The 27007-nt window shown below is 39.6% G+C and overlaps 1 protein-coding gene across 7 annotated transcripts; it reads right to left on the bottom strand.

Moving 5' to 3' along the window:
• Positions 1–1088: 1088 nt before the first annotated feature.
• Positions 1089–15907, bottom strand: traf3ip1 (TNF receptor-associated factor 3 interacting protein 1). 7 transcript variants are annotated; one of them, XM_028394119.1, is made up of 17 exons: positions 15669–15907; positions 14015–14083; positions 12511–12672; positions 11986–12114; positions 11463–11903; positions 11313–11384; positions 11173–11193; positions 10937–10960; positions 10256–10331; positions 10141–10161; positions 9124–9211; positions 8890–8982; positions 8599–8734; positions 8463–8499; positions 8280–8356; positions 3464–3681; positions 1089–3279 (listed from the first exon to the last, which is right to left on the bottom strand). In XM_028394119.1, the coding sequence occupies exons 1-17, from the start codon at positions 15789–15791 to the stop codon at positions 3114–3116; spliced, it is 1953 nt and encodes a 650-aa protein (XP_028249920.1). In that variant the 5' UTR covers positions 15792–15907; the 3' UTR covers positions 1089–3113. The 7 variants fall into 7 exon arrangements, with proteins under 7 accessions (XP_028249920.1, XP_028249919.1, XP_028249918.1 ...); XM_028394118.1 differs by having other exon boundaries at positions 8890–8979; positions 11304–11384; XM_028394117.1 differs by having other exon boundaries at positions 11304–11384.
• Between the last annotated feature and the right edge of the window lie 11100 nt (positions 15908–27007).

Here is a 27007-nt window from a genome sequence, read left to right on the forward strand (position 1 = left end):
AAACAACAGAGTATAAGTGTCGCAGTAATAATAAAAATATTATAAAATATATGTGCTAATTTTTAGGTGGGTAATGTACACCAGGGAGGAATGCAGCCATGCTCTGCTGCTGCCTGATGACAGACACAGAGATCCTGATCTAAAAATACATGGGTAGGTCAGCAGACCCATGTGTCCCCCTAAGTGAGGAGCTTACTCACAGGCTGTAGCACTGAATAATAAAAAGTTGTTTAGGTGTAAAAAACAAATTAACTACTTTTTATGCACCGAACCAACAATATAAAAATACCTGGAAACGGTACAAGCAAAGTGAAGGAAACAGATACACCATTTAATAATGATTTAAAGGACCAGCAAGGGCATGCATGTATTTCTCTCTTAAACCTACTCCCTAGACCTTTAAACTGAATGTGTGGCCAGGTATCCTGAACAAATCTAAAGATATAAAATCCTGAACAAATCTAAAGATATAAAAGTGATTGAGCCTTTCTGTTTGGCCTCATTTAGGATAAAGTGCAGACTACAGCAGTGAAAATGAAAGGTGCAGTAACTCATTAGCAGCACAAACTATTGTGAGTTTTTGTTGTTGTAAAGTAAAGTAAATGCAGATGGACAGCGGAGCTTTCCTTTCTTTGGGCTGCGATTGCTAATCCACCTGTTGAGACTAAGGCCAGGGAAAGCAGGTGTCATGCCTTCTGCAAGGGGCCAACTCTCGTCACAAATCCTCTGCCCAAATCTAGCTTAATAGATGTTAAAGGGGTTTCCAAAGTTTTGTTTTGTCTGTACAGCAGCTGTTGAGGGAAGTTGCTGCAGTGTTAATAAAGAGTCTCTGAAAGAAAGTTTTACTTTTGTCATGTTGTACAAGGCTTCAAAATAAAAGTCTCCCCGAGGCTTGGGTGAGCGAGTCACATCGATGGTTTAACATGAAATCTTCAAGTCTTCCACAAACAGGACCATTTATTTTGCACAATAAAGACCGCTAATTAAACCATTATGAGGCCAGCTTAACCATCTCTTAACTGCACTCACCATTCAACACGAAGAAGAAACAAATATTTATTGCAATGTAACCATTTATTTCACTCCACTACAAAATTATATCATTATTTGTGCTATGATACAGTCTCCACATATACATAATGTACAGTTTAAAGAGATGATAATATGGTACAACAGTGTACAGTGTAGATAGTGCTTTCGTTTATGAGAATGCAGGTTTCCAAGAGTTTTGAATTTGAAATGTTTAGATTTCCTGTTCTTTTCCCCTCCAGTGTTTGATTAACTAAAGATAATACTGTCGTAAAATTAGACTAATAGAACATGTGAACAGCTTACTCCTAAAAAGTTAATAGTGCTGTACTATAGTGTAGTGTCCCTTTTTTAAATCATATCCACAAAGTGTATACAATCACCAAATTAGAAACTAGAAATTTCCTTCCACTGGCTATTCACTTTAAAATGCCTTTTTTTTTACTTTTTTTCCACAGCTATCAAAGTAAGTGTGATTTCTATTAATTTACAACTGTCCATTTAAATTATACTAAGCCATAAATGTAGTATCACAAAAAATGTATGCGTCCTCTACACTTTTCATGACCAGGCAGTATGAGTGGAGGAAAAAATACATATTTTGATGGCAGAAAAAAGCAGTAATGGTACAATCTGTATCGTCACTCATCACATTCACATCTAAGGTATTAGCTTTAGCTTTTAGGGAAAATGATGTAAAAACAATTGATTACATTCATCAGTCCAAAAAGGATTTTAAAGAAAGTGTTTCAAATAATTTTCTGTAAGCACTTTAAAGGATGTAGGAGGCAAATGTGAAGTACCTGTAACTGCATATGTGCATGTGTTCATGATCATGTAAAATTACATTTAAATCATTATTCGAATGTGATAACTGCATTTTCATTCAGGGTGAGACAGGCCACTGTTTAAGGAAACATGTATTTCATCCACACTGTAAGAAATCTCAGCACTGGAAATTGGAGGAAATTCAGTCATTTACACTTCCAGTCTTATAACTCTACAATCCAATCGCCTTACAAAGCTATCACTCTAGTATTGCTCCTTGTTTTCTTACTAGCTACATGTGTAAAGCAGATTTCTTAAAGTTGCAGAAGGAGATATTATCCCATTTTCTTTGTTTTTTTTTTTGTTTTTTTACACAAAACTTCCATCTAACTAAACATTGTCTTGGTCCAAAAAAGCAAACCTTACAGTATAAACAGACAAGCGCAACCTCCTCAATGACCATCCTGCATGCGCACTGCAAGGACAATTTATCCCTGAAGGTATATATATAATGTATTTTTGTGATATGGAAAGAAGAAAGCACTCCCAACACTACCTAAAACCAAAAACAGCCCCCCAAAAACAGACAGTCTCTCTTCTAATTATACCACAAAGTGCAGCAGTGCTTCAAAGGTGGAAGAGTAAAGTATCAAAGCTTGTGATGGCTTAAACGAAATGGTCTGGAAGAGGGAAAGATTAGTGTGACATGTAAAAGTTTCCAAGACAAATATAAACCAAGATACCACTATTATGTAAGAAATATTTCAGTCAACTAGGCTACCAGGACAAATTGTAACTTTCTTCCTGGTTCATCCAGCTGATGTGCCATGAGTCGACAGCTATTTTTGTTTAGGTAGTCTTTACAACAAAGAATCCTGGGCTGTGCCGCAATCTAAACACGTGCCTTTGAACCTGATGATTAAGAGAACAAGGAAATGTATTTTAAATGTGTTGCTAACCAAGCATCAAACACAACTATCTAATCTACCTACCAAGTCATAAGCTGAGCATTGGCTCATTCCACAAGGCACCATTACAGGTCAATGATGGGGTTAGGTTAGTGTGCAGCCACTTTATCTTCTCCTGTGAATAGTAGTGACCTCTAAGCCACTATGTGGCCCTTTCAATTAATGATTCTGTTCTGTTCTTACTGTGTATTCATTTAGATCCATCTCCCCTGGAAAGCCTAAGAGTACAGTGTTTGGTCCCATCCTACTTTATGTTCCAAGAAAAACGGCTTCACCATTATTTGGAAATGAGAAACCACACAAAAAAGAAATCAGTGCAATTTTTCCATTTTACACCTTCCTTCCTTCTTAGGTTTTGGAAGAGAAGTTGATTCCAGTCACCATCTTTTGGATCTTGTCTTCGTTCTTCCGGATGTTGTACTTTACAGCACATATCTTGTCCTGTTGGTCCTTAATCAGCTGATCCACCTCAGCTAGTTCTGCTTTAAGTGGTTCCAAGGCCCGGTCTGATGCTCTGCAGTATACACAAGGACATACAAGTTTTCAAATTCTTTTCTTTTTTGCTTCATGGCAAAGCTACAGTGAATATGAAACACTGTAGTCAGTAAAGAAACATAGGATCTTTGCAATGACTATTAATTAATAATAAACTCTATTAAACAACAGATACTGAAGTGTTGTGCATGTGCCGCGCTAACCTCTGCTCCTCCAGCAATGCCTGCGCATGCTCCTTGTTCTCCCGCCTCCACATGAGAAGTTCAGCCTGCATGGCGTCCATGTCCTCCTGGATATAATCCATGATCTTACCCAAAGGTAGGGAACTACGGCACACCATCTGAATGGAAGAGCGCAGCCGCTCGATCTCCTTTGTCACCATGTCCCGCTCTTTCCTCTGTGCTGTTTCGGACACTATGTTCTGAAAGTAAAAGTGATATAATGGGTGAGATGTGTTGGGAAGATTGATAAAGAATACAAATTCTAGCGTGCATGTTGGTTTTTAATGATTAAATGATTAAAGGGAACTTTCTGTTTGATTTCACAAACAAGCTCTTCAAGATCAAAGCCTTAATGTGGAAAGAAAGGCTTAAATATGATCTGTATGATTAAACACATGCCCTAAATTCAACAGCTGGAAGAACACACACACACACACAAAAATCACTTGTGTATCCCTTGACCAAAACATAACAAACTCTCTTAAGGAATTCTACCTTTGCCAGCAAAGTTTCAAAAGCCCAGAGTCAAAGCAAGGCTGCATTTAGTGGTTTAGGATTTCAAGGCTAAAAATGTTAGGCAGGAATTCTACTAACCTAGCTGTATATATAAAAAGATCAAACGTGCTGCTGAATTGTGTCGGCTAAAGTAGGAGGTCTGGCAGACTGGTGAAGGCTTTCAGTGTATGGTGTGTGGCTGAAGGGGGGGGTTGCTACGTCCCAATTACACCCAGTGCCTTGATGGTAAAAAAGGAGGGGACGGTATCAGGGAAGGACCTCCCTTGGCAGGGAGCAAACCCAAGGATGTTTGCTCAGCTGGACTTCGCAAGGCCTGTGTGTCTGTGTGTAATGTGAAAGCACTAAGTATTGCAACTCCAAACCCACACACACACCTACAAACACCCACCAGAGGATCAGGCAAAGCATACAGTGAACACACATAACCCCCACACGCAATCTTGGTCTTTAAGTCTTGTTTATTTTAGTAACAGGCTGTGGCAGTGAGGTTATTTTACTACAGTATTGAGTAACAACTACTACACTTATGTCTCCTTTCAAGTTCAGCTCTTGGCCCCAAATTATGCTATTTGGCTCCACAGATGGGAGCACCTGCCTTCACCAGGCAGCATAATTCATATTTGCAACAGTGTGTAAACTAAATGACAGCTTCCTCTTCAAAACACACAGTCTGTCATAGAGCCCGCTCGGGTAGCAGGCCACATATGCTTGGCACAGCTGGCGCATAAAGCATTTTCCTTATCAAGACATCTCTCAAAACAAACCAAACTAATTATTTCAATACCAAGAGGCAGTTCAACTAGACAAGACCACACGGCAGAAATGACATCAAACATTATTGTTTGCCACAATTTCTTTTCAGGAAGCCAGCACACATTTCTGACATCCTCACTCCGTTACCCGTTTGTGGTGACTCAAAAGTGTGAAGGTTGAACTGCCTTGGCCCAGTGGTCCCCCTGCAAGGTGGGTGGCTTTCCACTGGGCGCCGTGAACCCTGCAGCTAGACAAATACTCTATGCCTCATTCGGCCTGCCTGGCTGTGGTTTAAGTCTGCACAGCCCAGACGGGACCCAGGGCTTCATTCTATTTGCCGTCCCTTTGCTACCTTAACTCCCCCCACTCTCCTTCTCTGTTGGAAAATAAAAAAAGTTGGTGTGAAAACATGACCCCTTGTTCATGTGCACTCTGTCTGGATAGATATAAATCACGGCTTTATGGAGGTCTCTGTCGGGGTCTACAAGACCTGTGTGCTCCTAGTTTTCCTTTTTCTCACCCAGATCACAGAACAATATTTAGACGTGCTGACCACAGAGGACTAGGAGGTGAGAGGAGGAGGAAGGGGGGCAGGTTTTCCCATTAGCTTTGACAGTAAAGGGGGAAGACAGTCTTTGGCTGGTGCAAGAAAGGTGAAGGCAGAAAAAGAAAGGAGTTGGTTGAATACTGATACATTTCTATCAGCATCTCATTACACATATTATAGCACTGCAAAGCACTGTCCAATGTAAAATTCATCCGGTCATCACATGCCTAATGCGAAATGCGTGCAAATATGTGATTTATAGACTGCTTGTGGGGATTTTCTGGGGTTAGACAAAAACATTCTTCAAAGCATCCACTGACAAGAAAAATTGCTTGCAAACACAGAAACTGTCATTTCCATAGAAACCTGTAGGGTATCATTAACTGGGAAAACACAAGCTGTCTAGTTGATGGCGACTGATCAGCCAGTCTCATAATGAGACTAGACCTATTTATGACTCTTCAATTATCAGATCAAATTCAGGCAAAAGCCTTGCATGAAATCTGCAACACCGACAATCCAACTTAGTCAATTTAAGTATAAATTAGGGCGGTGACACCGCAAACTGACATTCTCCATTTTGAACATGACACAATGAATATATATGCACTCCAGGAAAATGACTCGGATCATCAGTTTGAAAGGAAAAATGGTTTTGTTTAAGTAAGTTGAAGATCACTGAAGACTACATGAAAGGACTTTAGAATCCCTGGGAACAACTTTTCTGGCTACTGGTTTCCATCCTGGAAGCTGTTTTTTGTCCCTCTAGAAAAAAATCTGAGGGAGAGCATAGAATGAGTTGGCTCTTTATGTTGTCTTCTTGCCATTTTCATACAGGTCATTCTAAAGACTAGCTAGATCATAAAAATAACTTGGAGTCAGTGAGGTGAGGAGAGAAGCAAAGAGGTTACAGGATGTTGTTACAAGGTCGAGGGGTGAAGCTTCTATAGGAGACCAAAACATACACATTTATTTTATAGATGTATTATAATGAATTAAATCTTCACAATGATATAAACAACAGTTGTGAAGAGATCAAAATATGTCATCAGCTGGATTTTGGCTGCCTTCAGGTAGGTTCTCCTCCAACAAGTCAATATGACCTCCACAAAAGTAATATGACTAATGGAATGCCATGGGGTCATTTCCTTATGTTTCCACAAAAAAACACTGGATGTTTATGAAGACACAGAGGTCTGCAGAGAGGAGTATTTATTTTCCTGACAATTCTGCAGAGAGTATTCTGGCCCTTCTCCTCCGTGACTCTCACTCAGCAGCCATCCATTTGTATGCCACAGGGTTTATTTATACATTACAAACCTTCATCAAGGCTAATTTGATTGGGGCAAAGAAACGGGGAGAAAAGAGTACACAGAAATTCTTATGAAAACGCAGCTGTTGCAAGGGGCAGATTCTGTCTAAATAAAAAGAGAAGTATCTTGGAATAATATACAAAGCTGCTGAGGGGTCATGAGGAAGGTCATCCTCATAAATATACTTGGGTCACACACGCAAATGTTGGGACATAAAATACAAAATACAATCCCCTGAAGTATTCCCTCTATTTAAATAGCACTGAAGCAAAAATAATAGGAATGACAAAAGTAAGAAATTATATAATAACGTTATCCAAAATGATGTGAAGGCCAACATTTTTGTACTGAGCAGTAAAAAAGGACTGAAGCAGCTGTAATTCTAAACCCCGCAGAAAAAGAGGAAGCTCAATATTTACATTTTTTGTCCCTGCCTGTTTTACCATGATTACAATTATTAAAAAATACTCCATAAAGCTGACCTCTCCACCCTTTCATGTCAGGAAGGAAGTCATTTTAGTTCTTTATACAGCTGATGAGGCAAGGCCAGTAATGAAGGAGAGGTGCACTGAGCACTTCACAGACATACCTGCAATGAGCTGCCGGAGCAGACCATGCAGGATACTCTAAACCGACTGTTAGGAGCCCCAAAAATTGAGCAGGCTGTGTTAGGATAAACTCTGAAAGGCTCATGTTACGCAAAAGTTCTGATGCTGTGGATGCTTTCACATGTGCATTTTGTTGAATTTTAAGTTTATAGGGTAAAAATATTATTAATTATCTAGATGTACTGCTGGTTAAGCTTTGACAGCTTGAAGTGTGAGTTATAAGAGATCATTTATGAGGCTGCAGTTAGGAAGAGACAGATCAGGGGCCTTTCTGCATGAGTGACAGCCCAAAACAGAGGATCCATAAGAGTCAGGGTGGTCAGCTAGGAAGAGATGCAGGGAGAGTAATGCTTCAGTGACAGGGACCACCCAAAGCAGACAGCATACACCACCTCACACCATGAAGTACAGACCAAACTGTAAGCTTCACACTGTGCCGTACTCATACAAATATTCATGAAAGGCCGTTCTCTCTGGCTAATAAATAGGCTGACAGAAGGGAATCCATGAGCGATGGCAGTACTGTGTCACCAAACATAACATTTAAATCAAATAAGAGATGAGAGGTGAGATGAAACTAGCGCCTGACTTGAATGGTTAAAAGCTCTAAAACCCTGTTCCCAAAAGGCTCATGCCTTCCAATTGTGCAAAGACCAGAAAAGTCAACCTAAGAATATTTTGCAACCCAAGAAAACAAGCTCATTTTTCGCCAGACATCTTGATGTGTGTATTAATTGTGTGTGTGGTCTGTTACTTGCTTGTCAAGTTATCAGCACTTCAGCTTCACTGAAGGGGAACATTTTTGTGGTTTCAAGGCAGCGCAATTACACCTCTATTTGTTTATGTCTTTCTTTTGATAAAAACCAGTGTTGCACAGGGTTTTTTCAGTGTGAACAAAATTGGTCCCTAGAAGAAAACATTCCATAAAGAATGCCTGGCTGGCAGAGCTGGTGGAGATATGTAACCTGCATTCTGAGTTACTGATGCTGATGATTTGGAGAGAATTAGGCCAATAGTGCCATCTTGTGGAGATAAAAGGTACAACTAGAAGTAGTACATACCTGTTCTTTGGTTTTGGGGGAGGATGGTGTCGATTCATAGTCTTTTTTGGTCTCAAGGATCTTTTTTACAAGGCCACCTACAGCCAGAGAACCATGGGAAAAACAATGAAAGACCCATTCTCAAACTAAAACAAGAATAACAAGCCTGTAACTACACCAAAACAAAAAAATAAATAACTGTACCATGTTTCTCTTCACTGTCTAGTTCTCGTGCAGGTTCCTGAAATAGAGAATTTGTATAGAGAAATAAACATAATAACATTGCTGTTAATTATCCTGTAGGTTATGTGTATGTTTTCCCGAACTTAAAGTCACTTACTGCCTCCATCACAGGAGCATCTGCAGGTGGAGGGACTGCCTCCTCCACAAGAAACTGCCCATCTTCATCATCCTCTTCTTCAGACAACCTTTTCCCATCCATGATGACAACTGCAGCAGGCTTGGCACTAGACAGCCTGAAAAAGAGAAAAAAAAACTTCACTCATTTGAATGAAAGTTTATATGAAAGATGACAAGTAGAGATTCCAAGTTATTTTATCCAGTGTATCTCAAGTACTAGAGCTAGACAAGATACAAGTTTGCAAGCAGCTTTATTGACTCAATAAACCACCTCTCAGCTGGGGTCGCATCACTGTAGCTTTCTTGTCTCTTGACACGAGGAGCTGCGGGACGAGCGCTGCTTGGCCGTGCTATTCGTTTGCTGCTGTAAAATGAACACAAAGCAGATCTAATCTTGTTTTCTATTTCATCAAATTCTGTTTTCCTTTACCCATTTCTTTAACAAGCCAAGCAGCACACCTTATCCTCTGTAAAGTGTTTATGGGCAAGCATTAACTGTACAGACCTGGAAGCCATGTCGGATGGCACTGAAGATCCTCCAGTCTCTCCATTTTCCTGGGGAACAGGTCTCTGGGCTAAAAGAGCATCTCCATCTGTGAAAAGCAAACAGTGACTGATGGTTAGCTTTGTATATAACAGCAAGGAGCACACCCCTTGAACAAGTATGAACTGATATTCTACTGCCCTCCTTAAATGCCTTTCCTCTGAAAAAAACAAATTTCATTATTTCTTACTATTAAAATCATTTTTTAATTTAAATTTCTAATCCTGTATATTCTTCATATAAAAGCTTAGAATCTCTTTAAAAACCTATCTTTGATTCTGAAAGTAGTCATAGGTGAAACAGGTTTCAAATTTTCAATCACAAAAAGAATCTTTTAGCCTGGTGTTAATTTAGCCTTCGCAATCTGTGTGGCAAGCAGCTTTATTGACTCTAGAATGAGTAAGTAAAACCTCAGCATTCTCATACATTGGTAGCTTGCTATTATGCACTTGTTTTGTGGGTATGCCCAGACTAGTTTGGGTTTGGTCAGGAGCCATTTCTAGTGTAGACTTGTACAGCCCATTAAGATTAAGATTAAGAAACCTTTATTCCCACAATGGGGAAATTGCATAAAAATTGCATTAAAGCAATTACACTGGATTTACAAATAAACCTGATTGACCAGCTGCCATGCTTTGACAAATTATAACATTGCTCTTAATCACAGTGAGTCAATCAGTCACTAAGTCATTTACTGCATTACTTTTCTGACAGATTGTGGCGCCTGAATGTAGAGAAGCATTCTGACATTTTGGAAAGATATGGCACTTAATTCTTCAACTCATGCTTTGTACTTGCTGTAAATGGACCACTAAAATTGCTGCAAATGTTCAGTTACATTTACTTTAGTTATGGGTTTGATCAAGGTGATGATAATGAGCTCATTGTACACAAATTAAGTAAACCAAGGCCTAAATGAATAAATAAAACCCTTGATAAGTTCTTGTATGCATGGAAGAAACATGAGGAAATGCTTACCTCCCTCACTGTCAGATTCATCTGTTGGGAGTAGAGCAACAATGCATCCTTTAAAATCCAACATGAAAATCATTACAGACCAAAGTATGGAGTATTAATAGGCTGTGTGGGCTACCTTGACCACCAATTTTGGGTTTCCGTCTCTGGCCTTTGGCTGATGAAGGTCGAGGTATTCTAGCTGGACTCTCCAGCTGCAGGAATTAAAATGAGAAAAATATACAACTTTAGAATTCTACAGGCTGAAAGGAACACACACATTCATGCTTTACATCGGCCAAAGTATTCAATGTCAAATTTGCATCATCAAAACTTGAAAATGACTGTAACACGGGTTGGGATAAGTACTGGAAGCTTCTATACCAGTCATTTAATAAATTAAGTGCAGAGGCATTAGGTTGAAACTGAAAGTTGAAATGAGAGTGGGACGGAATGGGACACAGGATGGTATAAGATCCAAAGCAAAGCTAGAACTAGAGACATTGGTGAATTAGCTGTGTTGAGTATCCACTTCCCTTCTGTGGTTAAAAGTAGGGAGGTTTTATGCATAGCTAAACATCCATATACACACTGCAAAACCAACATTTCATCTCTGAAATGACTATGCCACATCAGAACAGGCGCTTCAGTTACCATAATTGGTTTACCACTGACTTATGAAGGACAAAAATTGTCACACTGACTAGACATTGCAACAATAATCCAGGCTAAACACTGCATGGCTCACACAGGGAATTCCATTCCTTGACTAAAACGTAGAAGAATTAGCAATGACAGTTACACCAGGGTAAATTCTTACCTGGTTCTCAACTGCTTCTGTGGGCTGTACAAGCACAGAACACAGCATTAAACCATACATGAAATGATCCCACTCATCAACTTCACAGAAATGAGCAGAAAAAAAACCTTATGATTGTCACTGCAGCTCTAATTAGCACTAACCCAAGCAGCTAGCCACCCCAAGGCCACAGCAATAGTTACTACAGTCAAACACTACATATTCTGCATCATCATCTACTGTGCAGGTTTGAATACCTCTTCAGCTGGGATTGATTCCTTACAAAAGGCACAAAGACGCACACCATTAGAAAAGAATTTGGAAAATTTCTTATGACCTGTGTTACAAATGTTTCTTATATGGACTGATTTCCCATCAAAAGACTTACTGCACTTACTGCTGGCACAGGTTTGGCTTTATTAGGCTCTTCAGGGCTGGTTTTTTGCTGTGCTTCCTCTGATATTCTGGCCTGAACACAAACATACACACTTATTCATTCATTATCATGCCAACATTAAGAATGTTGCAAGTGGAATAAGTCCCATACCTTGTTATTGCCACTCCCACCACTTTTGTGCCTCTCATCCCCATCTTTGTGCCGCTCTCTCTCCTTGTCACGCTCTTTGTCTCTGTCTCTTCGCTTGTCCTTGTCACGTTCTTTGTCTCTGTGAGAATCTCTTTCTCGTGTCTTCACTCTGTCTGTGTCCTTCTCCTTTCCCCTTTCTCGATCCCTTTCTCTGTCCTTCTCTTTGTCCCTGTCCCTCACTCGCCCTTTGTCTCGATCCTTGTCCCGCTCCCGGTCTCTACTTTTGTCTTTATCATGATCTTTGGCGTGCTGGTCAGGCTCGCTGCGATGGTGTTTGTCAGAGTGCTCCCTGTCTCGGTGGTGTTCCTTCTCTCCATCTCTGCGTCGGCTCTCCTGTTCTTTGGGCTGGTCTGGATCCTTTTGGTCCCGGCTGCCGCTTCGTCCTGTAATTTTTTTCCTCTCCTGAAATTGTTCATACCACCACAAACAATAAGTGTTGAGTGCTTTACATTTTTTGGGATTTTACAAGGCCGGGGACACTCACCTCTCTCTCTGGGTGGCGTTCACGTCCCTCCCTGTTCTCCTTGTCCTTCGACCTAGAGGTGCCGGCTTTGGTTTTTATGTCCACCTTTTCTCCAGCGAGCACTCGCTTCACAGCATCATCACTGGACAACTACAGATCAAGCAAAGAAAAACCCATCATTGGCTACACCAAAACATTTGAAACACTCTAATCAGTATATTTTTGTTTAGCTTTTGAATTTGAAATCACAGGTCATTAAGACTTTTAATTTGCCTTTTGAGTCAAACAGGATTCATCAACATACACTTTAAAGAGCAACTACCAACTCCCATCAGCAGCAGCCTGGCTGTTTACGGTCTCCAGGGTTCAATTAAATGTTCTCTCTGAGGCAGAGTTTCCCAAGTGTGCAATACATTGATGAGCAGAACTAAGTCATACTGATGTTGTATCGATGCAACAGCTACATCAATAAAGACAACAGACGACTAGAGTGGGCGTATTAGCAGTTCACTTTTTCTCTGTGTGTAATTTCCCAGTGTTACAGACCTTGGTGAGGCAACACTTGGCAATGGCCTGCAGCAGCTCATTGGTTTTCTCAGGCTCGCTGCCGGCCACAATGCGTGCTGGCTTTGCAGCCAGGGGTTCACCACTGACCAGCATCACAACATCTATCGCTTTCTGAAGGAAGGCTATTTTGGAGTCCTTATCCTAGAAAAAAAATGTGATGAGTAAATAGGACAAGTGTACAAGAGAGATGCTGTAAGAAACTGTGGCTGTAAAAATAAAGGACTCCAAAGGGAGTTGTTTTCTATCAGCATTTACAGCAATTAAATCCTTGAGATATGCATATCATTGGAGAATTAAGCACAAGTTAATCTGAGCAAAGAGCAAAAATCCTCCAGCTTAGTCCAATGTGTGATAATGAACAATCATTTACTGGCTGAATATTTTGTCCATCCTTTAACTGGTTAATGTCCTATTCAACCAGGCTACTTAAAGCAGCATACTCATTGTGTTAGCAATCTACAAAAAAAGAGACTGAAGGTAAAAAACAAATTTGTTTGATTTCATTTTTATCTTACATGCATGCAAATAAAACAGATCTTATTGTAGACTAATGACCCAGCTAAGTAGTGCCTCTAACAGCCTGCTGCCTTTGAGAAGCCTGCCAACTGTGTAACATAAGGACCTCTATCTGGTGCAGCCACCTGGCCCTTCTGTGTCACATCTGATAATAGCCAAGCCAAGGCTTTGCAGTGTTGATCCCTTTATGAAATCTCTATTCTGTGGCACCCTCAAGACAATTAATAAATACACTATTGAAAAATATCAGAAAAAGTGGCGGGTTATAAAAATGACATGTGGGTTGGGTGTAGAGAACCCCAAGCACCCCATTTGACTCTGGCAACATGCTGCGTTAAGGTAAACATACTTTTCAAACTGCCTTATGCATAATTCACATTTAGTGATCGTTAGCAGTTTTGGCAATCAAACATGTGAGAGGGCTTGTTAGAGCTATGACTGATGCCATTGATATAAAACTTCTCAACATCTATCATTTAAAGGGTGTTTTTCCTTGCCACTGTTGCTCAAGGAGGGTTCAGCAAAGCTCCTTGAGACAATTCTAAACAAGCACTATATAAATAAAACTAGATTGACTTGAAATCAAACACAAGAGTTAATGTCAGTAGTTCAAAAAAAGTCACTAGGTTTTAGCCTAGGTTTACTCTCCCATCCACTATTAATCTGGGGTCAGCTCACAAACAAGAGACTTGAGTTTTGACACCTTGACAAGTCCTCTAAGTCAAGTCTTGCCAGATCCTCTCACTCAGAGTGTGTTACCAGGCAGCGTGTAGGGTTACCCCCACACAAAGACACTGTGCACTGTCCTACCTAATGCATGGGTGATCTCATAAGGCTGGTTCATAGGACATGAATTAAAAATACACAAGCACAGCCAAATTAAAAATTGCGAAATAACCTGAAAGAAAATAGTGTCATTTAGGTGTAGCAAACTAATCCCCAAGATAGCAGAGACAGGTCAACTTACCTTGACACAATCTGACTTCATTTCATTTTCTTCATACAGGCCTTTCATAAAACCAGTGGTCCTGATAACCTAAAAGTGTTGAGAGAAAAGGGTAAGTCATATTATTTTCACTACTGACCACTTAATTTTCACACACTGCACACACTTTCATTCTGAAATGCATATACATACACAAGGCTACAGGCTAATAATATTACCAACAATTCCACAACATGACTGTAAGATTTATTCTTGATTTAGTCAGACACATTGTTAATCTGAGTCACATGTACCGACATGCTTCAAATGCATCAAATATACATGAACCTACAGTGAAATATAAAACTGCTCAACAGGTGGAGAGTGAGAACGAAGTCTCACCTCTGCTTAGAAAAGTGAAACAGATTTTACTCTGCTTGACACCTTACCAGAGGGGTCTGCTGTGTCTGACAAGTAATGAACAACGCAGATAAAAAGTAGCTATTAAATACAGATTTAATGTTTTTCTAAAATAATACTACCCATATTGCTTTGGCAAATAGCATCAAAATAATGTATTATTCAACAGACACAAACAATAGATCAGAACAGAAGGCACTTTGACACTTCCTTTCCCATGTTACATAACCTTTATTGTATTGTACCTTTATGCTTCTGTAAATTAAGTTCAGTCAGTTTTACTTACTCTACTCACCAATATTTTTATCAATACATGACACAAATGAAATAAAAAAAACATTGACTAGATGATATGCTTTATCTAGTTAAAACCTCACAAAATGTTTTCAATATTATGTTTCAAAGGCACTTGTTACTTTGTCTGTGAATGTAAACATTCTTTATTCCATCAGATTCGTCCAGGCACAAACCAGAATACTGTCTTGATGATTGATGGCACTTAAATGAAAAACAAATCATGTACACGACCTTCTTTTCTCCTGAGAGTGGCCAGCTGCTGTTTGCTGAATGATGTAAGGTGCCAGGAAATCATACAATCAATCAATTACCTTGTTTATTATTAGCCTACTTACAAAGAACCATATATATATGCACTCCAATCTGTTTTAAAAACACACTTAAAGCACTCAAACAGATTCTAAGCCCAGACCCTTATTAGTACCGCTACCGATTATAGACAACGTACAACGTAACCTTAGATTCTCACAGACCAGTTGTAATAAGCTGCTTAACATCCGCGTTTTCAACGTGACGGTTCGGAAAGACAGATTTAGCCGGCCTGGTCATTAAGAATTGCCCTATTCGTTTTGTTGATCTTGATGTGGGTTCAGTGCGTGCCTAGCAACTAGATGAGTCTGTTGGCACCGCTAGCTAACCCACATAACATTTAAGCTAATTGTTAGTAGACAATTAGTAGTTAGAGACGGTGGTTAATTTGCTTGTTAATAACATTTATGCTACGACTGACAGAGGAGAGCTGCAAGGACAGCAACACTATAACTGTGTTGTTAAAAATTCGCTAACTTCCTCACTTAGCTCAGTTGATGCTAATGCCTATGTATTAGCCAGCTAACTGGTTTCCATACCTGTGTCTATAAACGACACAGGTCCAGTTGGCATTAGCCTGTTCATAGCTGCGGATAAAGGCGGTTCGTGGAACAAGCTAAACAAATGTCCCTTTGCTAGCTTTATTGTAACATTAGTAGTCAAGTCTTACCTCACTGAAGATGTCGTGTAGATACCGAAAAGGTGGTTTGCCTAGCAGTTTCTCCGTGAGAGGCGGTTTCTTTATCACTTTTCCCAGCATGTCCTGGGTTTTTTGCAGCACTGCATCATTCATGGCAGCAGTCAAAAGGAGGACTGACAATTCAAAATACAGATGATATGGCAAAAACTAATCCGAAGTGAAAAAAGTTAGCGGCTCTGTCGCTTGGTTGCTATGTCAATAGTGTGCAATCCCACAGTGCATCGCTGATACAAACTGCGCATGCGCCAAAGGTTTACTGTTGCTAAGCGCTCGTTGTGTCCATAGCAACAGCTAACAATCAGCAACAATGCTGAAAAGTTTTGGACCAGACTATTATGGAAAAAAAACCTTTACTAGGCTTGTGTGTAAAGGCTGGTTTATTTATCAAATATGAATAAAAAAACATGGCGATAACACTCAATATAAAAACATGTAAGATCACACATCACATGCATATAAAAAAAAAATCAGAGGTGAGAAAAATGCTTATGCTGTTGAACGGCATTGTGGTTAAACAGTTGTTGATCTACAACATAAAGAAATATAACTTATAATATTTTATATGATAACATTGTATAATAATGTATTATAGTTTTTGCTAATAAATAAAAAAAAGTCACTTCTAGTGAAAAAGAAAGGGTACAATTCAGGGACGTGCAGAGACCGTTGGACGGTCAGGTATTCAAAGTGAAAAAGTGAATAAGCAATAAGAAAAATAAAACAAGCAAAATGTGCAGTTCTATGTGCAGAGGGTAAAGTGTTATCAGTGTTTAAGGTGGATTGTATTTGCATTATTGTCAGAAGTAGTACATTTAGAATGTGCAAATATGTTAACAGATTGTATGTGCAAAAACAAATATGTGCAATTTTGCATTGTGGCAATGATGTTACATGATAAATGTTCAGTCAGTGGTTCAACAGCCTGATGGCCTGCAGATTGAAACAGTTTTTTGGTCTGGTTGTCCTTGCTTTCACACTCTTGAAGCGTCTGCCTGATGGGAGGAGTGTGAACAATGTGTGCTGTGGGTGAGTGCGGTCTTTGATAATGTTGTTGGCCCTCTCTTTGTGACCCGGGCATTGTAGATGTCCTGTAGAGGTGGGAAGGCTGCTCCACAGATGAATTGTGCCATTTTACAGTTTTTTCTGATTGCTTAAGCACATTTCTGTAACTATTGTCTATTTGTGCAAAACTCTACACACAAATAAAAAAACCTTACACCAAATCAGCAAAACATTGTAGATCTTTTGCAAAAGCTAATACATCTTGCTTAACTCTTCAAACCTTTGTAAAAATGGTATTTTTGTACCACACAGTTAACACAAACCATCATATTACTAAGCACACAATGTGCCAACTACACACTGATGGTATTAACTGAAAACACATCTGGCTTTTGCTTTCTCTGTGCACAAGGTCTGTCCATGTGAGGTCAAACTTTTGTCATAAATAGTTCTATAAACACAGGGATTCAAATTTCAAGTATGAATGTTTATTCACACACATCAAAACAAACACAAGAAAACATACAATTTCACTGAAAGAGAGAGAGAGAGAGAGAGAGAAAATCAGTCTCATTGTCTCTCTGGGTCCGGCCACAGAATTTCATCAACATCACATGCAATGTCTTCTAGTCCAAGGCACCGGGGAACATGTCTCCTGGAGTGCCGTATCCAGGCCTGACATGATGCCTGGTCCATATCCTCGCATGCCTCCTTCCAGATGCTGGATGTCTAGTAATTCTGTGGAGTAACAGTTTCAGTTTTACATGTACAGTATTGTTGTTTTTCTCATTAGAGTATGATACACCTACAAAACTTAGAGTGAAGGAACTGTACTAACCCATTCTCATCAATATGTCCTTATGATGCTTGCTACAGTGTAGCGGCTCAGGCTGAACCCGTTGTCCAGCTTCCCTCAGGGTCAGTCCATGGTTGATCACATGATCCACTATTGTAGCTCCGATGACATCAGTAATTCTATTTCTTCTTACCCTTCCTCCTTCCTCTTCACCTCCTCCTCCTCTTCCTCCTCTTCCTCATGTCCTCATCCTCCTCTAATTCTCACTCTTCTCAGTTTCCTTCTCCCTCCATTGTTCTCCACACTGAAGCTTACCTGTGGCTTATTCACAGAGCTCATGCTGATTGCAAAGTGAACTAATGATGTAGAACAGTTCTCACATGTGACAGTGTAGCCAGACAGTTGGCAAAATAGTGTAAATACCAGCCATAAATGTGCATAGTTTTACTAGGAGTGTGTTGATCATTTGGAAGTTGTGTGTAAAGCAGTGAGTTGTGTTTACAGTTCAGCAAAAAGAGTGCTGTGAAGTGGATTATATTTATACAATTGCATATTGTGTGTTACAAAAGTGCAAATTGAGTGTAAAGCAGTTTTTTTGCTTTTAGTTTTGCAAACTCAGTGAGTGATTTTGTTAAAACTATTACAGTTTTTCTGAATTGCTAAAACACTAAATCCCATTGTAAAAACTAAACTGGCAACTGCCAAAACTCTTTTATCAAATCAATCACACTGTTGTCAAAATCTTAAACACTATTCATCTGTTTAGGACACAATTTGTGAATCTGAATCGCCCATTTACCAAAACTCTAAACATATTCTCAAACACAGAACACAACTTTGCAGTGTCATACACTTGTACCCAGAATGGTGCACACAGGCTACAGAAGTTAAACACAACTAACACACTCTTCTCATCCTTTACACACTACCACTCAAAATTGAAAACACATGTGTCTAATCAGTGCACACAATTAGCAAGCAGTATTTAAGCCTAGTCAAATGCAAATGGCATGAGTTGATCCAACAATGGAGCAGAACAGAGGAAGAGGTGGAAGAGGAAGAGGAGTCCGTGTCAGAGGTGGTGGGCGAGGACAAAGACCAAGCAGATCAATAATTTCAAATGACATTCGAGCAACTGTCATAGATCATGTTCTGGTGCATGGCATGACTATGAGGGAGGCAGGGCAACGTGTGCAACCAAACTTAAGCAGGTTCTCAGTGGCTTCTATAATCCGGACCTTCAGAGAAGAAAACAGGTAAAGTATACTTGTCTCAGAAAGGGGACAATGAGACATAACTTTTCCATGGTACTGTGTTTTGAAAACATTTACTGAATAAAATGTGTGTGTATGTGTATACTTCTAACTAAATGGGGTTCTTTTTACAGAATTGAAAGACGGCCTCATGCAGGTGGAAGGACACGCATGTTCTCACAACACCAGGAGATACTTATTGTGGATATGGTCCGTCAGAACAATGCAATTCGACTGCATGAAATACAGCAGCAGATTGTAGAAGACAATGTACATTTCGAGGGAATAAATAGTGTGAGTCTGTCAACTATTGATCGTGTCCTGCAACGCAACAAGATAAGGATGAAACAAGTTTATCGGGTACCTTTTGAGCGAAACAGTGAGAGAGTGAAAGAGCTACGATGTCAATATGTGCAAGTAAGTAAACTCATTACTAGAAAGTACTGTGTAGTTTGGGAAGCAGCACATTTATACATCTTACTGTGTCATTTATGGAACTAAATGTAGTTTTCACTGTGGACAGAGAATCTTTGAGCTTGACTCAATGGCTATTCCTCATGAATACATTTTCATGGATGAAGCTGGATTCAATCTAGCCAAAAGGAGAAGAAGAGGTCGCAACGTGATAGGTCAACGTGCCATTATTGAACTGCCTGGCCAGCGTGGTGGAAATGTAACCATCTGTGCTGCCATCAGCAGCTATGGGGTTCTCAACAGTCATGTTACTGTTGGGTCATACAACACCGAACTGCTACTAACATTCCTGGATGGTCTACGGGGTGCTCTGCTTGAGCAGAGGGAGCGCGAGCAGGCGGCGCATCCCATGTGTGTTGTCATTTGGGACAATGTGAGCTTTCACCGTGGTCCGAGAATACGCGACTGGTTTCAAAATGAGCAGCATTTTATTAATGTCTTTCTTCCACCATACTCTCCCTTCTTAAACCCTATCGAGGAGTTTTTCTCGGCATGGAGATGGAAAGTGTATGATCATAACCCTTACACACAGGAAAACCTAATTCAAGCAATGACTGGAGCATGTGGCGACATCAGCGTGGAATCTTGCCAGGGCTGGATTCGGCATGCTAAAGGATTCTTTCCCCGTTGCCTTGCAAGGGAGAACATAGCATGTGACGTGGATGAAGTCCTGTGGCCTCACCCAGCAGAGAGGCGTGATCCTGAAGCAGAATAAATGCTATAAACATGTCTTATTTATTTTTTTCTTTATATAACTTTTGTTTCTCTTTTTTGCTGCAGTTTTTTTAAAGCTTTATTTTATTTCTTTTTGTTTAAATCTGAGTACAAGAATAAAATTATTCCTGATATCCCACAGTGTTTTGCATTTATTTATGTAGTGTGTAATGATTGCTAAGTTGTGTTTGCCCATTAGCTGGTTTTGTGTGGTTTTTGACGGAAGTGAGTGAATTTGATTAAAGTTAAAATGGTTTTGGGTCAAATGTTTGGTTTTGCAAGAGGAGTCAGAGGTTTTGTGAATGTAGCTTGAAAATTGGGTTTTGTGTTCACAGTTTAGAGAAAAGGAGAGCAGGTTTCAAGAAATGTGTCTTAGCAATTCAGAAAAACTGTAATAGTTTTAGAAATTGTGCTATAAGAATCATTGTTAGTGTTTAAGCAATCAGAAAAAACTGTAATGACATGCTGGAGAGCCTTCCTGTCCTGAACGGTGCAGTTCCCATACCAGACTGTGATGGAGTTTGTCAGGACGCTCTCCACTGTGCATCTGTATTGGGAGGTGACACCTTGTGCAAAGGGGGCCTGGGGGTCCTCCCCCAGAAAATTGTGAGCTTCACACAAGAAAACTCTAGTAAGTCTAGTAATTCTGTGGAGTAACAGTTTCAGTTTTACATGTACAGTATTGTTGTTTTTCTCATTAGAGTATGGTACACCTACAAAACTTAGTGTGAGGGAACTGTACTAACCCATTCTCATCAATATGTCCTTATGATGCTTGCTACAGTGTAGCGGCTCAGGCTGAACCCGTTGTCCAGCTTCCCTCAGGGTCATTCCATGGTTGATCACATGATCCACTATTGTAGCTCCGATGTAGCTCTGATGACATATTTCTTCTTACTCTTCCTCCTTCCTCTTCACCTCCTCGTCCTCTTCCTCTAAATTCACCTCCTAGTCTTTGTCGTCCTCCTCTTCCTCCTGCTTCCTCATGTCCTCATCCTCCTCTAATTCTCACTCTTCTCAGTCTTCTTCTCCCTCCATTGTTCTCCACACTGAAGCTTACCTGTGGCTTATTTACAGATCTCGTGCTGATTGCAAAGTGAACTAATGATGTAAAACAGTTCTCACATGTGACAGTGTAGCCAGACAGTTGGCAAAATAGTGTAAATACCAGCCATAAATGTGTGTAGTTTTACTAGGAGTGTGTTGATCATTTGGAAATTGTGTGTAAAGCAGTGAGTTGTGTTTACAGTTCAGCAAAAAGAGTGCTGTGAAGTGGATTATATTTATACATTTGCAAATTGTGTGTTACAAAAGTGCAAATTGAGTGTAAAGAGTTTTTTTGCTTTTAGTTTTGCAAACTCAGTGAGTGATTTTGTTAAAACTATTAATAGTTTTAGAAATTGTGCTATAAGAATCATTGTTAGTGTTTAAGCAATCAGAAAAAACTGTAAGCACATTTCTGTAACTATTGGCTATTTGTGCAAAACTCTACACACACATAAAAAAAAACCTTACACCAAATCAGCAAAATCAGTTTTGCAAACTCAGTGAGTGATTTTGCTATAACTATTACAGTTTTTTCTGATTGCTTAAGCACATTTCTGTAACTATTGGCTATTTGTGCAAAACTCTACACACAAATAAAAAAACCTTACACCAAATCAGCAAAACATTGTAGATCTTTTGCAAAAGCTAATACATCTTGCTTAACTCTTCAAACCTTTGTAAAAATGGTATTTTTGTACCACACAGTTAACACAAACCATCATATTACTAAGCACACAATGTGCCAACTACACACTGATGGTATTAACTGAAAACACATCTGGCTTTTGCTTTCTCTGTGCACAAGGTCTGTCCATGTGAGGTCAAACTTTTGTCATAAATAGTTCTATAAACACAGGGATTCAAATTTCAAGTATGAATGTTTATTCACACACATCAAAACAAACACTAGAAAACATACAATTTCACTGAAAGAGAGAGAGAGAGAGAGAGAAAATCAGTCTCATTGTCTCTCTGGGTCCGGCCACAGAATTTCATCAACATCACATGCAATGTCTTCTAGTCCAAGGCACCGGGGAACATGTCTCCTGGAGTGCCGTATCCAGGCCTGACATGATGCCTGGTCCATATCCTCGCATGCCTCCTTCCAGATGCTGGATGTCTAGCAATTCTATGGAGTAACAGTTTCAGTTTTACATGTACAGTATTGATGTTTTTCTCATTAGAGAAAAACTTAGAGTGAGGGAACTGTACTAACCCATTCTCATCAATATGTCCTTATGATGCTTGCTACAGTGTAGCGGCTCAGGCTGAACCCGTTGTCCAGCTTCCCTCAGGGTCATTCCATGGTTGATCACATGATCCACTATTGTAGCTCCGATGACATCAGTAATTCTATTTCTTCTTACCCTTCCTCCTTCCTCTTCACCTCCTCGTCCTCTTCCTCTTCCTCCTGCTTCCTCATGTCCTCATCCTCCTCTAATTCTCACTCTTCTCAGTCTCCTTCTCCCTCCATTGTTCTCCACACTGAAGCTTACCTGTGGCTTATTTACAGAGCTCATGCTGATTGCAAAGTGAACTAATGATGTAAAACTGTTCTCACATGTGACAGTGTAGCCAGACAGTTGGCAAAATAGTGTAAATACCAGCCATAAATGTGCATAGTTTTACTAGGAGTGTGTTGATCATTTGGAAGTTGTGTGTAAAGCAGTGAGTTGTGTTTACAGTTCAGCAAAAAGAGTGCTGTGAAGTGGATTATATTTATGCAATTGCAAATTGTGTGTTACAAAAGTGCAAATTGAGTGTAAAGCAGTTTTTTTGCTTTTAGTTTTGCAAACTCAGTGAGTGATTTTGTTAAAACTATTAATAGTTTTAGAAATTGTGCTATAAGAATCATTGTTAGTGTTTAAGCAATCAGAAAAAACTGTAATAGTTTAAGAAATTGTGCTATGAGAATCATTGTTAGTGTTTACAGTTTTTTCTAAAAAGTTTTTTCTATAAAACAGGAAGCACAGTGTGTGTTTTTAAAACTGAAATTCATCTTTAACTTAATAAAGTATGATATACATGTCTTTGAGACAGACAGACCTGACCACCACCTATCTATGTCGCGATGGCCTCAGGAAAGGCAGGTGTGCCAACAGCTACAGTTCACACATGACAGTTGTTGAACAGCCAGACCAGACCAGCTTGTGGCCAGACCACGATCAGTGTCAGTAAAACATAAAGTCTGATGTAAAAGAGGGTTATATGGCATTAGTAAGGAAAACATGTCATTGTGACCATTTGCATGTAACTTAGGTTATAAGTTACTTATATAAGTCACTCCTAAAAAGGCCCATGCAGCCAGTAGTTCCTCAAAAGGAACTGATTAGTCTGAACTGCTGCAGCACACACAGTAGCTTGAGGCCTAACCTGGCTTTTAACATGCTTAGATGAAAAAACTATAATCACATGACACTGGTTGGATTTCTTTGTGTAATTGTTGTATTTTATTAGATCATCTAAAGTATTTTGACGTGGCTGTAGATCTAAGTTGCAGAGTAGATGGACTGAAATCAGGCTGGCTGCAGAGACGGAGGCCTCGTCTTTCCACTGTGAAAATATTATAACAAACATGGTGGGGTGTAAGTGATCAGCCATTCACATTAAAGTCATTGTAACACCTGTGAACATGGGCAGTGAACACTTTGTCTTCAAAGTTCATGTGTTAAAGCTGAAATGTGCTCCTAGTGTGCAGCTGTTTGCATTTTATTGACAACTCACTGACAATAACTACAAGTTGAACAGATGTTAGTGGTGGAGCTGCCACCATGCAAACAGCCGTCATTTAGCTGAAGGTGACGTCAATCTGCTGTCTTGATGTGACAGTTAATGTTAGCATGTAGCATATAGCCTAGCAAATAGTTAGCAAGTAGCCGCCAAATGAATGACAGCTTGATGAGGCGACACGTAACGTCCGTTGCTGTGGAAACCAAATGTCAATATAAAACTCAATATAAAAACACGTGAGATCACAATCCTGACTCCTGCAGGTGAGACAAAAAAGAAAATATATTTTATATTGTAGGTTTTGCTAATAAATACAAAAAAGTCAAATCAGTCACTTCTAGTGAAAAAGAAATGGTACAATTTATGAGTTGAATTATAATCCAAACATTTAAAACTCAACATTAAAGGAATGTTTTTGTTGCTGTGACGATTTCATGATGTCATCACCACACTACATACAAACTTTTTAAAAAATGCGATAGGATTCCACCTGACGGAGATCCAGCTTGACACTGCGATTTCTGACAGAAAGCGAACATTTCTCACCGACATACAAGGATTTTTGGCATCTAGGAAAAACTCAACAGAGACTGAAACCCTGCAAAACTTCCAGCATGGAAAATGTGAGATCGGAACTTTTTCATTGTCGATTGTCTTTTATGCATGTTAGCTCTGAAGCTGCACTGCTGCAGAAACTAAATATATTCATGTCAAAATCAAAATACAAATATGAATGTAATATAATATGAATGTGTACATGTGATGTGTCGAGTGGTGAATAGTGGCAGCTGTTCAGGCCTGAGTAAAATCTAATTATTGAAATCATTTACTGTTGTTTATTTATAGTTTAATCTGTGCACTTTGAGGAGCTGTTAGCATTTAGCTACCTCACTTTACAAGTGTATTTAGGCAGTTTAATGACAATATGACCATATTTTAGCCTATTATTCAAAAAACTATGGACGCATTGCCATAACCACACAGCTAATAGATAACGCAGCTGCATCTGTCATGCAACTTACTATAGGCCTGAAGTGTGACTCATGTTGTAATTAAATGTGCATCTTTATCAACATATACATTTACATAGTTACATGCAAGGGTTTGATTCGGCTACTCCATAATCAGCAGTAGAGGTTGGAGGTCAGGCCCTTATACTGTCACATTTAGGTGTTTATGACTGGAACATGCCTGTGTGTGTTGCAGCAAATCCACCTCAGAGAGCATGACTACGCTCAGAAAAGGAGAATCTCTCCACGAAAGAGATCCACAGGCTGCATCAGGTGTCCACACTGCAGGAACGACCAGGTAAGATGTCAGGAAGTCTGTCTGAACACAGGGGAGAAAAACACACTTTCTTCTCTCCTCAAGCTCCATGTACATTCAGTCTAAGCTCTCTGATGACCTTCTGCAGGACAAACCGAACTCCAGCTCCCAGCGGTCTGCAGCCACTCCCCAGAAGAGGAAGCGGGGCTCCCTGCCTGATGCAGAACCACCAAGAAAGCAGGGGACCCATAAGACCATCCCACCAGCTGACCTTCTGCAGGACAAACCGAACTCCAGCTCCCAGCGGTCTGCAGCCACTCCCCAGAAGAGGAAGCGGGACTCCCTGCCTGATGCAGAACCACCAAGAAAGCAGGGGACCCATAACACCATCCCACCAGCTGACCTGCCGGTGGTCTCCAGTGTGGCTCCTCGCTTCCAGGCCTCCTCTGTGGTCAACAGTGACAGTGCTGTGACAATACACGGCCGATCAGTGGAGGAGTACCAGCGGATCTACCACCAAGCTTTTGATGAAACGATGAGGTATGTCTGAGCTCTGTCATGGATAATCACTGTCTTATTGGTAGTCTATTTTATAATGTATATATGTTTTTCTTAACTTATCCCTTGCTGTCTGTATGCCGTTGCAAAAATGCAATTTCCCCATTGTGGGACTAATAAAAGTTTCTTAATCTTAATCTTATAGCCTAAAGTACTTTTTAATTCATATGTACCTGCTCCTAGGACCAAGAAAGGCCACTTGCGGAAGTACAGTTTGGAACTGGGACGTGTCTTCAAGCAGAAGCTGTGGGAGAGGTTGAACCGTCCAACATTAACAACGACCCCAGATGAAGATGGACTGCAGCATGTGACAGTGTCCTACGGTGCTGGTGTCCACCCTCCTCTCCATCATCTAGACACTTCAGGGGAACCAGTGTCACAGCACAAATTAGCAAATAAGTGTAAATAAGGACACTTTATATATTGACACTGTAAAGATTTTTATTAACTTTTATTATTAATTTTGCTATTTTTTTGTTGTAAAAAGTTTTTGTTCATTAAATGTTTTTACTTATTTTAGATTCATTTTTGACTTTAATAACCAACATGATTTGATAAGAGAGAGAGAGAGAGAGAGAGAGAGAGCTGTAGAGGAGGCACGGACATGTGCCCTAACTTGAAACAACACTTAACTCCCAAGGAATAAGGATCAAGTCATTATGCATTTTACATAAATATGATTTCAGACTGAACATTTAACATATAGTTAAAACTTTAATTTATAGCAATGTTGCAGAACGTCTTGCTTCTTAAAGAAAACGGAGCATCTAACAGACGTTATCCAGGAAGAAACTGTGATTATCATGGAGAGATATTGAAAATATAAACATCAGGATAAAAAACGCAATGCAGCAAAGAAAGAAAAACATGTGATGTTGATCATACGTTAATTCATTTGACTGTTTAATGCACTCTTACTGCTCACACTAATGCAACAGATAGAAACATTAAACTCAAGAAGTGTATTAGGATTATTAAATAGAACACATTCCCTCTGCTGAATGATGAGCAGTATCCAGAAATATCCTACTTATTAAATCTACACATTGTTAATGTAACAACAATGTGCACACAGTCATCATGCTGTATTAACCTGCAGTTCAATCTAATCACAGGTAGTGCTGTGGCAGAGGATTTGCTCTTTACCTTTTTAAAAATGATATATGAGAATTCTGAGGGAAATCAAATCTGATTTCTTTTCTTCTGCTTCTCTTTAAAATGGATTTAAGTAATTGAAAAATATATATCTTTATTCTAAGGGAAAAAGTAACAATTTAAAGATTAAAGTCATAAATCAGACATTAAAGTAGAATTAGGAGATCAAAGTCTAAATTCTACATTAACATCAGACTTCTAGACTGAATTGAATAGAAGTGATTAATTAAACTTGGACTTGGATGCGCATTACAAGGCTGCACTGGGTGGCAGTTTGTGTATTTGTGCTGCAGTATTTGGCTGACTGCTGGCAT

The sequence above is a fragment of the Parambassis ranga genome, chromosome 21 (assembly GCF_900634625.1).
Source record: "Parambassis ranga chromosome 21, fParRan2.1, whole genome shotgun sequence".
NCBI classification, from domain to species: Eukaryota; Metazoa; Chordata; class Actinopteri; family Ambassidae; genus Parambassis; species Parambassis ranga.

What these genes read in the sequence shown, in the direction of transcription:
- traf3ip1 (XM_028394117.1), bottom strand. Translation starts at nt 15,791, where the DNA reads ATGAATGATGCAGTGCTGCAAAAAACCCAGGACATGCTGGGAAAAGTG. An exon ending in GATGCGACCCCAGCTGAGAG is followed by an intron (nt 8,735 to 8,889) that starts GTGGTTTATTGA and finishes TCTCTTTTTCAG; the next exon opens with GCTGTCTAGTGCCAAGCCTG. An exon ending in GCATTGCTGGAGGAGCAGAG is followed by an intron (nt 3,280 to 3,463) that starts GTTAGCGCGGCA and finishes TGTATACTGCAG; the next exon opens with AGCATCAGACCGGGCCTTGG.